The 14,481-nt window shown below is 32.4% G+C and overlaps 1 protein-coding gene across 1 annotated transcript in view; it reads right to left on the bottom strand.

Moving 5' to 3' along the window:
* LOC141338047 (low-density lipoprotein receptor-related protein 1B-like) overlaps nucleotides 1-14,481 on the bottom strand; it is a gene marked incomplete at its 3' end in the record, with an annotated part of 171,078 nt that overhangs the window by 105,655 nt on the left and 50,942 nt on the right. The window contains exons 12-16 of the mRNA XM_073843617.1: nucleotides 12,351-12,464; nucleotides 12,081-12,239; nucleotides 11,352-11,474; nucleotides 478-597; nucleotides 16-144 (exon numbers count right to left, since the gene is read on the bottom strand). Coding sequence (XP_073699718.1) covers nucleotides 16-144; nucleotides 478-597; nucleotides 11,352-11,474; nucleotides 12,081-12,239; nucleotides 12,351-12,464 — 645 coding nt within the window. The remainder of the gene's footprint in view (nucleotides 1-15; nucleotides 145-477; nucleotides 598-11,351; nucleotides 11,475-12,080; nucleotides 12,240-12,350; nucleotides 12,465-14,481) is intronic.

Below are 14,481 nucleotides of genomic sequence, written 5' to 3' on the forward strand. Positions count from 1 at the left end.
AATGTTTGAAATTACCGCAGCCAGCTACCGCTAGCTCATCGCTGCCATCGGGACAATCTCTCTCCCCGTCACATAACCAGTTCCTGGGTACACAAGCGTACGATCCTGGGCAACTGAACAAACCGGGGGTGCATGTAGCCGAACCTGACGAGAGAGAGAGAGCATCACAATCTCAAGCCGTGAATGAATATTTATTTGTTTAAAACAAATTCTCAAAGTAATCGAAAAAGTTTAAGCATATATTTCTATAACTTGTTTAACAATCTGCTTGTGTTTGACCTTTGTGAAACCTGATTTTTTTTTTTTGTTCTTCAGAGCCCATTTGTTAGGAGCACAGCATAGCCATAAATTCGCAACTATGATGAAACCGCAGGCCAATTTTTCCTCCCGCCTCTTTCGTGTTGATTTATATCCTTCCTCTCAGAGGAAGTCTTTCATTGTGTGGCCTAAATGCAAATACGTGCTTCATAGTTTTACCGCAAATTTCCTCGCTTTCGTCCAATCCGTCACCGCAGTCGTCCTCGCCGTCACAGAGCCACTGTTTGGCAATGCACTTGTTTTTGGAGCAGGCGAACTGATTCCAAAGGCACGATGAATCTGGAGGGAAAAGTTTGACCTTTGAAAACAAACCCAAGGGAGGCCGTACTGACATTTAAGGAACGGTACAAACAAAAACGATGATTCTTTTATCATTAATGCTGTTTCAAACCATTTTGACTTTAGTTTTTCCATAGAACATAAAATATAAGATTTGGAAATGTTCATGCTGCTCTTTTCCCAAATTGAAATGGATAATTAGAAATAAAACACATTAAAAATTGTAAAAATATTTTATCTTGTGGTCCAGCAAAGACAAAGTCTTACAGGTTTGGAAAGACATAAGAGTGAATAAATAATGACAGAATTTTCATTTTGGTGGGAAAACTACAAAAGTAAGCAAATAAATAAATAAATAGAAAAAGCAGAATAAAACTTGAAACAAAACTAAATATTTTATAATTTTCAAACTAAGAAATAATTAAGAAAAAATCATACAGATTTTAAAAGACATGAGGATAAATAAATAATCACAGAATTTTCATTTTGGCGGGAAAACTACAAAAGTAAGTAAATAAATAAATATAAAAAAATCAAAATAAAACATTTAAATCAAAACTAAATATTTTATAATTTTCAAATTAAGAAATAATTAAGAAAAAAATCACATGGGTTTGAAAAGACATGAGAGTGAATAAATAATGACATAATTTTAATTTTGGTGGGAATCTACAAGCAAGTAAGTAAATAAATAAATGCATTAAAAACAAAATATTTTATCATTACAAATTAAGAAATATTTAAAAAGATGTTTGAATAAATAATGATATAAGCAATAAATAAATAAGCAATTTTATTTTGGCGGGAAAACTGCAAAAGCAAGCAAGCAAGTAAAAATAAAAAAGATTAATAAATAAAAAAAACCACCTTTTTTATATAATTACAAATTATGAAATAATTAAGAAAAAAGTCATATTGGTTTGAAAAGACTCAAGGGTGAATAAATATAACAACAATAATAAATATAACAATTAATAATTTTTATTTTGGCAGGAAAACTACTTAAGTACGTAAATAAATATACATAAATAAATATGCAAAATAAAACAAAATCAATATTTTATCATTACAAATTAAAAAATAATTAAGAAAAAGTCATATGGGTTTGAAAAGACATGAGGATGAATAAATAACGACAGAATTTTCATTTTGGCGGGAAAACTACAAAAGCAAGCAAGTAAGTAAAAATAAATAAATAAAAGATAACTAAATAAAAATAAAACGTGTTATATATAATTACAAATTATAAAATAATTAAAATAAAAAGTCATATGGATTTGAAAAGACAGGATGAATAAATAATAACAGAATTTTCATTTTGGCGGGAAAACTATGTAAATAAGTAAATAAATAAATAAATACATAACTAAATATGCAAAAGAAAACGCATTAAAAATAAATATTTTATCATTACAAATTAAGAAATAATAAAGAATATAAATCATACAGATTTGAAAAAAATGAGGGTGAATAGATAATGACAAAAGTTGTATAAAAATAAATAAATAAATAAATAAAACACATTAAAAATAAAAATGTTATCATTAGAAATTAAGAAATAATCAAGAAAAAATCGTACAGATTTGAAAAGAAACGAGGATGAATAAATAACAGAATTTTCATTTTGGGAGGAAAACTACAAAAGCAAGCAAGTAAAAAATTAGTTAATTAATAAATAAAACTACAAAATAAAACATTAAACAAAAAAGTCATACAGGTTTGAAAAGACATGAGGGTAAATAAATAATGACAAATTTAATTTTGGCAGGAAAACTACAAAAATAAATAAGTACAAATTATGAAATGATTAAGAAAAAAAGTCATACAGGTTTGAAAAGACATGAGGATGAATAAATAAAGACAGAAAGTTCATTTCGGCCGGAAAACTCCAAAATAAGTAACTAAATAAAATAAGCAAAATAAAGCCCCCCAAAAAACTAAATATTTGATAATTACAGATTAAGAAACAATCAAAGAAAAAAGTCATACAGGTTTGAAAAGAGATGAGGGTGAATAAATAATGAAAAAAATAATTTTGGTGGAAAAACTACAAAAGAAAGGAAATAAGTAAATAAAAAAAATAATAATAATTTATACCTTACAATAATTGAAATAAAACATAAAACTTTCACAAAATATTTATTGTCTTACACGTTTGGAACAACATGAGGATGAATAAATGATTACAATTTAAATTTTAGCGAGAAACTAAGAAAAATAAATTTGTAACCTGTAATAACCAAAATAAAACACATAAAAACATTGTAAATATTGTATGATGTGTTCCAAGAAAGAAAAAGCCATATGGGTTTAAAATAATGACATGCATGTGAATAAATAATGGCGGAATTTTTGGAATTATACCTATAATAAGCAAAATGAAAGTGTAAACATCTATGAATACCCTTTAATAATTATAAGTTTGCCTTTGAAAGACAAATTGAGTGCAATATCTGAAGAAAGTGGCCTCTAAAAGCCCTCTTTGCCCTTGTTGGGATTAGAGCTTCAACTTTGGAAGGCGATCCTGCTAGCAAGCACTTTTAAAGTACTTGTCCACTTGCATACGCACGCGAGCCCCGAAAGGTGCGAGCAAATATGCTCCTATCAGCAGTCTGAAAGTTTGTTTGCTTGCATTTGCCATCGATTTTGTGATATCTCTGCAAAGCCACCGGGGGCTGGGACAGAGACACCAAGGTCACAGAGAGAAAGGTTTTAAAAAGTGACACCAAAAGGGCTGAAGACAACGAAAGCGAAGAGGATGAATAGGTAAATGAGGGTCATTCTTCAAAACCTGCCGTTGGGGAAGTCTCAAAAGAACAAATAACCAAAATGAAAGGTGAAAAAGCACCGGCAAATTCATCAAGATCAAGGGCACGGAAACAAATCCGTATTACTTCTGATTTTGGGTCAGTGACTACGAGGCCGCCGCACGGCCCAGAGTTGCGGGAGTTTCAGTTGCAGATCAGAGTTCTTGCTCTGAATAAGACGCTTTGAAGCGGAACCAAAAGGATTCCTGGCACGGGGTCGGGACAGACGCAAAGCAGAGATTGGTCGCAGCAGGAAAGCAGAACTTCCGAGAACTTCCTACCCTACAGTTCTGCTCGCTTCGGATGTACATCTCAAAGTTTGAGAGAAACATGAATGTCGATGAGATTAATGATTATGCAACACATTATAGGAACGTGTGGATTGAATAACCACATGTGGATAATACCTTTCTTCAAGAATGTAATGTAACTTTTCTTTCTAAGAATAGATAGATATTGCAAAAGATAAAGTCATAATTATAAGAAAAAGTCGCAATTAAAATATAAAGCAGCATTGTGAGACATATTGGCAAATTGTAAAGTACAGTAGCTACAAATAATAATAATAATAATATAAAAATTGCTGTAACCAAATATAAAGTCACATTGCGAGACTTAATGTCCCATTTTGGGATATAAATGAGCAAATTGTGAGAAATAGAGTCATAATGTGAGATATATAGGTAATATATAGACATACTGTGAGATTTTTTTGTGTTTTTTCATATTCGTCACACTTTCATATCAAAATGCTTGTTACGGATGCGAAAATGCAGAAAATCGAACCGGAACCTTTTTACGATGGACGGAAGTTTCGGAGACATGTGTAAATGTGATATACACAACGTGAGGTCGTATTTATTTTTAAACGTATTTTTATTTTTAAACCTTCGAAAAGTCACCATGGAAGACACAAAGCCACAAATTGTGATAAAGTCACAGTTACAAAAAATAAAGTCATGTCGCAAGATATATAGTCATACATTCAAGAAATAAAGTCATTTTGCGAGATATAAAGAACATTGCAAGATATACAGACATACGCTGTATATACAGTGCCTTGCAAAAGTATTTATACCCCTTCATTTTTTTACATTTTGTTTTGTTGCAGCATTATGTTAAACTGCTTTAAATTAGTTTTTTCCCCACATCAATTTACACTCCATACACCATAATAGTGACAAAGCAAAAAACAGATTAGCTAATTTTACAAATTTATGAAAAATAAAGCACTGAAATAAGTACATTGCAGAAGTATTCATACCCTTAACTCAGTACATAGTTGAAGCACCTTTACAGCCTCAAGTCTTTTTGGGTATGATGTGACAAGCACATCTGCATTTGGCAATTATCTGCCATTCTTTGCCTCACCTTTTCACCTCTCAAGCTCTGTCAGCTTGGATGGGGGCTGGCAGACATTTTCTAGAGTCCTAGTTGTTCCAATCGTCTTCCATTATTAATAATGCTTCTGTGAACCTTCAATGCAGCAGATTTTTTTCTGAACTCTTCCCTAGATCATTGCCTTAACACAAGTCTGTCACTGAGCTCTACAGGCAGTTATCTTGACCTCAGGACTTGGTTTTTGCTCTGATATGCATTTTCAGCTGTTAGACCTTTTCTGAGAGGTGTGTGCCTTTCTAAATCATACTCATTCAAATGAATTTGCCACAGTTTAACTCCACTCGAAGTGCAGTAAAAAAGTAATTTATAGTTTAACATAAGGCAGCAACATAACAAAATGTGAAAAAAAATTAAGGGGTATGAATAATTTCGCAAGGCACTGTAGTAGCAATTCTGGAAAATAAAGTCACATTACGAGATGCACTGCAAGATATATTGTCATATTGTGAGATATAGTAGCAATTCTGGAAAAAAGTTGCTATAACAAGAAATAAAGTTACAAGGTAACAAGACTTAAAGTCACTATGAAAGAGAAAGTAACAAAATTGTGAAAAAAAGTCATAATTATGAGAAATAAAGTCATATTGCAAGACTTAAACTCACAATGGGAGATATAAAGCCTCAAATTGTGAGAAATAAAGTCCCAATTACATGAAAAAAATAATAATATTGCAAATATAAAGTAGCATGGCGAGATTTATAGACATATTGTGAGATATAGTAGCAATTCTGGGGGAAAAAGTCATTATAATGAGAAATAAAGTCACACTGCAAGTCTTAGTCACAATGTAAAATATAAAGCATCAAATTGTGAGAAATAACGTCACAACTACAAGAAATAAAGTCATATGATGACATATAAAGCAGAATTGCGATACATATAGACATATTCTGAGATACAGTAGCAATTCTAGAAAAAAGTTGCTATAATGAGAATTAAAGTTACATTGTGATAATTAAAGTCAACATGGGAGATATAAAGTCACAAATTTTGTGAAAAAAAAGTCATAATTCCGAGAAATAAAGTCACATTACGAGATATAAAGTGGCACTACAAGATATATAGTCATATTGTGGGATATAGTAGCACTTCTGAAAAAAAAAAAGTCGCTAAAAAGAGAAAGAAAGTTACAATGCAAGACTTAATGTCATTATGGGAGATATTTGTGAGTCGCAAATTATGAATGACAAAATAGTCATATTGCGAGAAATAAAGCAGCATTGCAAGATTTATAGACATTGTATAATATGATAGCAATTCTGGGGGGAAAAAATGTCATTACAACGAGAAGTAAAGTCACATTGTAAGACTTAAAGTCACAATGGGACATTTACCCCTGGTTTCACAGACAAGGCTTAAGCCTAGTTCCAGACTAAAATGTAAGTCTGAGCTGTTTCAACTCAAATAAACTTGCACTGACTGATTTTAAAATATAGCAGTGCCTTGTTTTGTCTCAAGATGATACAGTAATATTTTTTTTTCTAAGGCACATTTATAAAAATTACTAAAATGTCCTAATTGAACTATGCTCTAATCCTGGCTTGGAATAAGCCCTGTCTGTGAAACCAGGCCATAAAGTCACAAATTGTGAGAAATAAAGTCATAATGAGGAGAAATAAAGTCACGTTGCAAGATATAAAGCAAAATTGTGAGATATATAGTAGCAATTCTGGAAAAAAAAAGTTGCTAAAAAGAGAAATAAAGTCACATTGCAAGACTTCTCACCATGGGAGAAATAAAGCCGCAAATTGTAAATTGAAATTACGAGAAATAAAGTCAAATTTCGAGACTTGGTCACCATGGAAAATAAAAAGCTGGAAACTGTAAGAGATAAAGTCAAAGTAACCACAAATTGTGAGTTGTAATTACAAGAAATAAAGTCATATTGCGAGACTTAACGTCACCATGGAAAATATAAAGCCGCAAATTGTGAGTAATAAAGTCACAATTACAAGAAATAAAGTCATATTGTGAGATATAAAGTGGCACTGCAAGATATATAGTTATATTGTAAGTTATAGTAGCAATTTTGGGGGGAAAAAGTAGCTATAACGAGAAATAAAGCCACATTGAGAGACTTAAAGTCACCATGGAAGATATGAAGTCGCAAATTTTAAGAAATAAAGTAATAATTATGAGAAATAGTCACATTATTATGAGATAAAAAAGCACTGCAAGAAATATTGTCATATTATATTGTCACATTGAAAGACGTCACCATAGGAGATTTGTGAAAATAAAGTCACACACACAAGAAATAAAGTCATATTGCGAGATATAAAGCACAATTGTGAGATATATAGACATTCTGGGATATAGTAGCAATTTTGGAAAACAAAATGGCTCAATGAGAAATAAAGTCATAAAGTCACAAACTGTGAGAAATAAAGTCATGATTATGACAAATAAAGTCACATTGCGAGATATAAAGCATAATTCCGAGATATATAGTAGCAATTCTAAAAGTCGCATTGCAAGACTTCTCACCATGGGAGAAATAAAGCCACAAATTGTGAGTTGAAATTACGAGAAATAAAGTCATATTGCGAGACTTAGTCACCATGGAAAATATAAAGCCGCAAATTGTGAGTAATAAAGTCACAATTACGAGAAATAAAGTCATAAGGAAGCATTGTGAGATATATAGACAGTTTGTGAGATATAATTAGCAGTTCTGAAATAGTCACATTGCGAGACTTCAAGTCACCATGGGAGATATAACAGGGCTCTAGAGTGCGACCAATTTGGTCGCACGTGCGACCTAATTTCTCAATGGTGCGACTAAAAAAAATCAAAGGTTGCACCGGTGCGACCAGCCGTTCGAGGGGGGAAAAACGAAACTCCGTCACTCTTAAAGTCTCCCTGTTGCTCAACAACAGACACACATTAGACCCATACCGTGGCGTGGTCTAAACCAATCAGAGATGAAGGACGGATCCCGCCCCCCCCTCTGATTGGCCGTGGTCCAGATATTCCTGTACGTGTGTGTACGTTTGAAAATGCATGTGATGCAGTCAGGATGTCTTTACATTGTCAAGCGTTTACAATGCCTCCTCCGCAAAAACACGGACTGGATCGCGGACTCCATTCATAAAAACCGAATTTACTATGGCGCGGAATGCCACGTAATACGTTGATTTCTGGATTGATAAATCAAGAGTTGGTCTGTCACTTAATTCAAATCGCGATATGGACTAGTGTCTGTGAAAACTGAAAGGCAAAAAGACAGTTTAAAATGAATCCTGCATATTCCATTTGCCTCTATGTATTAATGGTGGAGACGTGTATTTTTTTTTAACTACACGCGTATAGGCTACTGAAGCACGCGTGATGCTCCCGCTAATTTTTGGCATTTGCATCTCACATGAACAGATAAACTCAATCTCCAAACCTACCGTGTCACTTTTACCGTTTCATTTGAGAAAGCATCATATCATACGGCAACCTTTCAAAATAAAAGTACGGTTTAACATGAAACAGAACAATATTAGTCCTGTATTACTTTTGTACAGTATAATGTAGGTGTTTATATATTCCTATTTATAAATCATGTATATGTTTGCCAAAAATTAAAAAGGTTTATTTTTCATTTGATTAAAAATAAATAAATGTTTATGCTTTCATTTGATTATGAGAAAAATTAAAACAAGAATAAAAAAAAAAATTAAAAAAAAAAAAAAATTGTTCAAAATGTTAAAATAGAGAGTTTTGGACTTATTTTTTCACTGAAATGTTTTCGTTATTACACAAAGTAGGGTAAAGTACTGGGGAAAAAAATATGCTTCAAATAAAGAACTTTATATTGACCAGATTGTTAGTTATTCATTTACAAGTCAATATTGCCTATATGGACAGGGATTAAAAAATAAATTAAAAAAAAAAAGTAAAAAAAAAAAAGTGAACTTGTAAAACTGCGGTGTTAAATGTGATGCGTTTGAAAATTTGGGTGCACCTAACTTTTGTGCTGGTGCACCTAAGAAAAAAAGTTAGGCGCACCAGTGCAACCAGTGCAAAAAGTTAGTCTAGAGCCCTGTATAAAGTCCCACATTGTGAGAAATAAAGTCATAATTACGAGAAATAAAGTCATATTGCGACATATAAGGAGGCATTGTGAGATATGTAGACGGTTTGTGAGATATATTAGCAGTTCTGCAAAAAATTGCTATAATAATAAACAGTCACATTGCGAGACTTCAAGTCACCATGGGAGATATAATGTCGCACATTGTGAGAAATAAAGTCATAATTACGAGAAATAAAGTCATATTGCGACATATAAGGAAGCATTGTGAGATATGTAGACGGTTTGTGAAATATATTAGCAGTTCTGCAAAAAATTGCTATAATAATAAATAGTCACATTGCGAGACTTCAAATCACCATGGGAGATATAATGTCGCACATTGTGAGAAATAAAGTCATAATTACGGGAAATAGTAACATTACGAGATAAAAAAGCACCGCAGGAAATATTGTCATATTGTATTGTCGCATTGAAAGACTTAAAGTCACCATAAGAGATATAAAGCTGCAAATTGTGAGAAATAAAGTTACACGGAAGACATAAATTCACAAATTGTGAGAAATAAAGTCATAATTACGAGAAATAAAGTCATATTGCGACATATAAGGAAGCATTGTGAGATATGTAGACGGTTTGTGAAATATATTAGCAGTTCTGCAAAAAATTGCTATAATAATAAATAGTCACATTGCGAGACTTCAAGTCACCATGGGAGATATAATGTCGCACATTGTGAGAAATAAAGTCATAATTACGGGAAATAGTAACATTACGAGATAAAAAAAAGCACCGCAGGAAATATTGTCATATTGTATTGTCGCATTGAATGACTTAAAGTCACCATAAGAGATATAAAGCTGCAAATTGTGAGAAATAAAGTTACATGGAAGACATAAGCTCACAAATTGTGAGAAATAAAGTCATATTGCGATATATAAAGCATAATTCTGAGATATTTAGTAGCAATTCTGGAAAAAAAAAGTTGCTAAAAAGAGAAACTGCAAGACTTCTCACCATGGGAGAAATAAAGCCGCAAATTGTAAGTTGAACTTGCGAGACTTTAAGTTACCATGGAAAATATAAAGTCGCAAATTGTGAGTAATAAAGTCACAATTACAAGAAATAAAGTCATATTGTGAGATATAAAGTGGCACTGCAAGATATATAGTCATATTGTAAGATATAATAGCAATTTTGGGGGGGAAAGTCGCTATAACGAGATATAAAGCCACATTGAGAGATTAAAGTCACAATGGAAGATATAAAGTTGCAAATTGTGAGAAATAAAGTCATAATTACGAGAAATAGTAACATTACAAGATAAAAAAGCACTGCAAGAAATATTGTCATATTGTATTGTCACATTGAAAGACCTAAAGTCACCATAAGAGATATAAAGCTGCAAATTGTGAGAAATAAAGTTACACGGAAGACATAAATTCACAAATTGTGAGAATTAAAGTCATAATTATGAGAAATAAAGTCATGTTGCGATATATAAAGCATAATTCCGAGATATTTAGTAGCAATTCTGGAAAAAAAGTTGCTAAAAAGAGAAATTGCAAGACTTCTCACCATGGGAGAAATAAAGCCGCAAATTGTAAGCTGAAATTGCGAGAAATAAAGTCATATTGCGAGACTTGAAGTTACCATGGAAAATAAAAAGCCGCAAATTGTGAGTAATAAAATCACAATTACAAGAAATAAAGTCATATTGCAAGATAAAAGGGAGCATTGCGAGATATGTATACAGTTTGTGAAATATATAAAATAGATAATTAGTCATATTCTGAGATATATTATCAATTCTAGAAAAAAAAGTTGCTATAACAAGGAATAAATAAAGTTACATTGCAAGACCTAAAGTCACCATGGAGGACATAAACTCACATATTGTGAGAAATAAAGTCATAATTACAAGAAATAAAGTCACGTTACAAGATATAAAGCAGGACTGCAAGATAATTCTGGAAAAAAAGTTGCTATACTGAGAAATAGTTAGCTGGGAGATATAATTAGATCAAATAAAGTAACATTGCGACACCTAATGCAGCTTTCGCAAGATATAACGTGAGAATTCAGAAAATAAATTAAAGTTGCAATATTAGAACATAATTAGCTTTTTTGTTTTGACCCTGAAGTGAAAATGAGTTTCAATAAAATGCAATCAAAAGTATCACCTTATCACACTTCTACAGTACTTTGTCTGGAATTTCAAATGAATAAAACAAAAAGTAGACAAGAAACCGAGCATAACTTTTTGATAAAAGCATAACTTTAATGCCACAAAGGCAGGAATGTCAAGCAGCTAAACTCTCACATTTAGCACTTAACACATACTAGTCGTGACAAGTGGATCAATAGAGCAAAATAGCACTCACGTTCTAATGTAGAAGGTTGTGCGTGACTTGAAGATAAATAAAGTCTTTAAACGTAAATATATTCATTAAGATGATATATAGAGCGCACAATGTGTCCAGCAGGGATGATTCATTGATAAATGGAGAAAGGTGGCGCTCACCGCATTGAAATTCATCCGCTCCGTCCTCGCAGTCTTTCTGTCCGTCGCACAACCAGACGCTGGAGATGCAGTTTCCACTGGGACACGCGAAATGGCCGTCCTCACACGTATGGACTGAAGAAGCTGGGAGAAATGTCAAAATGGAGACTTTAGAGAAACCTGTAGATAACAATTACTCAAAGTGCAACAAGTCACAATTTAAAATGCACATACAATCATTAGCAACCTTCTCCTACCATGAATCTTTTAATGGCATTCCCCAACATGCAGGTTTCAAGGAAAATCCAGAGTTTCCAACTTTTAATTACGACGTTGCGATGGAGCTCATGTGCGCTCGACTCATAAATTCCGACAGGACTGTAAAGTGTCAGAAAAATATTCTACACACTCATCGACTTCCAGAGTTGTGTTTCACTCAGCCGCAAAGACTTAAGTCACTAAATATTCTCAGTAGGTCCTGGGCTTTCTACATATATCATAAATATCTAAGTATATTACTGTCAAATTTTTGGCAGGACTCAGTGTGATTGAGTCAAAAAACATCCACGTTTCATAGCCTTATAAAAGGCTCCAACGATGTGAGGCGTCACTGCGCCGCAATGCAAACTTTGTAAAAATTCCCTTTGTTCCTAGTGCTATTTTCCATTTTTAACGTGACAACATTGTACTTTGAGCACAAACAAACAAGAGAAAGACAGACCGGGGGAGAGAATGCAAATGCATTTCTACCGTGGCAGTGTATTTCGTCGGCGTAATCCCCACAGTCATTGGCTCCGTCACAGATCCAGGAGGGATGAACACACAGCGACGTGGAATTGCAGCTTAGAAACTGTTCGCTGTTGCTGGCACGAGTGCCTAGTCTGTAGTATTCCATGCAGTCTGTGCTATCTGGAAACACAGAGAGGGCAATGAGACGAGTGTCTCACACCTTACGTGACACACAAACACACACCGTCAGAAGTGTGAATGGGCTTGAGCCTTAACACATGCTAATCTTACTACAGCTTTTCTCGTCAGATGCGTCAGCGCAATCGATGATCTGATTACACCAGGAAGATGCGGGAATACAGGAACCGTCTGCACAACGTCGCTCAGAAGATGAACAAGAAGAATCTGGAACCACAAGGGAAAAACTCAGATTAACTAAACACACAAATACACTTCAAAGCAAACCAAAACACTTTAAATGAAGTCAAACCACTTTAAATCAAATCAAAACACATTTTAAGTGAAGTCAAACCAATTTAAAGCAAACCGAAACACTTTAAATAAAGTGAGACAACTTTAAAACAAATAAAAATGCTTTAAACAAAGTTACGCCAATGCAAGGCAAACCACAACACTTTAAATAAAGTCAGAACATTTTAAAGTGAATCAAAATGCTCTAAATGAAGTCACACCACTTTAAAGCAAACCAAAAATGCTTTAAATGAAGTTACAACACTTTAAAGCAAATTAGAGTCCTTTAAATGAAGTCAGACCACTTTAAAGCAAATTAAAATGCTTTAAATGAAGTCAGACCACTTTAAAGCAAATCGAAAAAACTTTAAATAAAGTCAAACTACTTTAAAGAAAACCAAAAAGCTTTAAATGATGTCAGATCAATTTAAAGCAAACCAAAGCACTTTAAACAAAGTCACACCACTTCAAATAAAACCAAAGTGCTTTAAATAAAGTCAAACCACTTTAAAGCAAACCAAAATGCTTTAAATGAAGTTAGACCACTGTTAAGCAAACCAAATCACTTTAAATGAAGTCACACCACTTTGAAGAAAACCAAATTACTTTAAATGAAGTCAAACCACAATAAAAAGCAAATCAAAATGCTTTAAATGAAGTCACACCAGTTTAAAGAAAACCGAAATGCTTTAAATGAAGTCAGACCTCTTTAAATAAAACCAAAGAGCTTTAAATTAATTCAAACCACTTTAAAGAAAACTAAAATACTTTAAATGAAGTCAAACCACTTTAAAGTAAACCAAAACTCTTTAAATAAAGTCAAACCACTTTAAAGCAAACCAAAACACTTTAAACAAAGTTAGACTACTGTAAAGAAAACCAAAACACTTACAAAATGACATCACACCACTTTGAAGAAATGCAAATTATTTAAAATAAAGTCAAACCACATTAAAGCAAATCAAAATGCTTTAAAGGAAGTCAGACCAGTTTAAAGAAAATCTAAATGCTTTAAATGAAGTCAGACCACTTTAAAGTAAACCAAAACACTTTAAATTAATTCTAACTTTAAAGCAAATCAAAATGCTTTTAAATGTAGTCAAATATCTTTAAAACAAACCAAAACACTTAAAATGAAGTCACACCACTTTAAAGCAAATCAAAATGCTTTAAATAATGTTAGACCAATGTAAAGCAAACCAAAACACTTGAATGAAGTCAAACAACTTTAAAGCAAATCAAAATGCTTTACATGTAGTCACACCACTTTTAAACAAACCAAGATGTTTTAAATGAAGTTTAACTGATTTAAAACAAATCAAAATACCTTAAATGAAGTCAGACCAATTTAAAGCAAACCAAAACAATTTAAATGAAGTCAACTTTACAGAAAACCAAAATGTTTCATATGAAGTCAAACCACTTTAAAATAAATCAAAATACTTTGAATGAAGTCAGACCAATTTAAAGCCAAACAAAATACTTTAATTGAAGTCTGACCACTTTAAAACAAATTAAAACTCTTTCAACAAAGTCAAACCACCGTTTATATAAAGTCAGACCACTTTTTTAGGCAAACCAAATTTCTGATAATCTAGAAAAATAATGTGAGTTTGTTTCAGCAAAGTTTAATATGTAATATAAATGCAAAAAGCTCTGGGTTAACTTCACATTTGCATAAACTGAAATTATAAAAAAGTGCTCTGGGTTAACTTCACTTTCACATATGCATAGTTCCACATTATTAAAAAAAATAATAATTCACAGTATAAGTACATTGATATTCAACATATTTGTGGAAATGGAATGAGAAAATAAACCCAGTTATAGCTAAATTAGATCTTACACCATTTTCAAATCCAGAAGTAGTGTGAATGTAAAACTGGTCTGTTTAAAGAGGTGTGAGTTTGATACTTACAAAGAGTAGCTGACAATTAAATTTAATTGGCTA

The sequence above is a fragment of the Garra rufa genome, chromosome 7, assembly GCF_049309525.1.
Source record: "Garra rufa chromosome 7, GarRuf1.0, whole genome shotgun sequence".
Classification (NCBI taxonomy): Eukaryota; Metazoa; Chordata; class Actinopteri; order Cypriniformes; family Cyprinidae; genus Garra; species Garra rufa.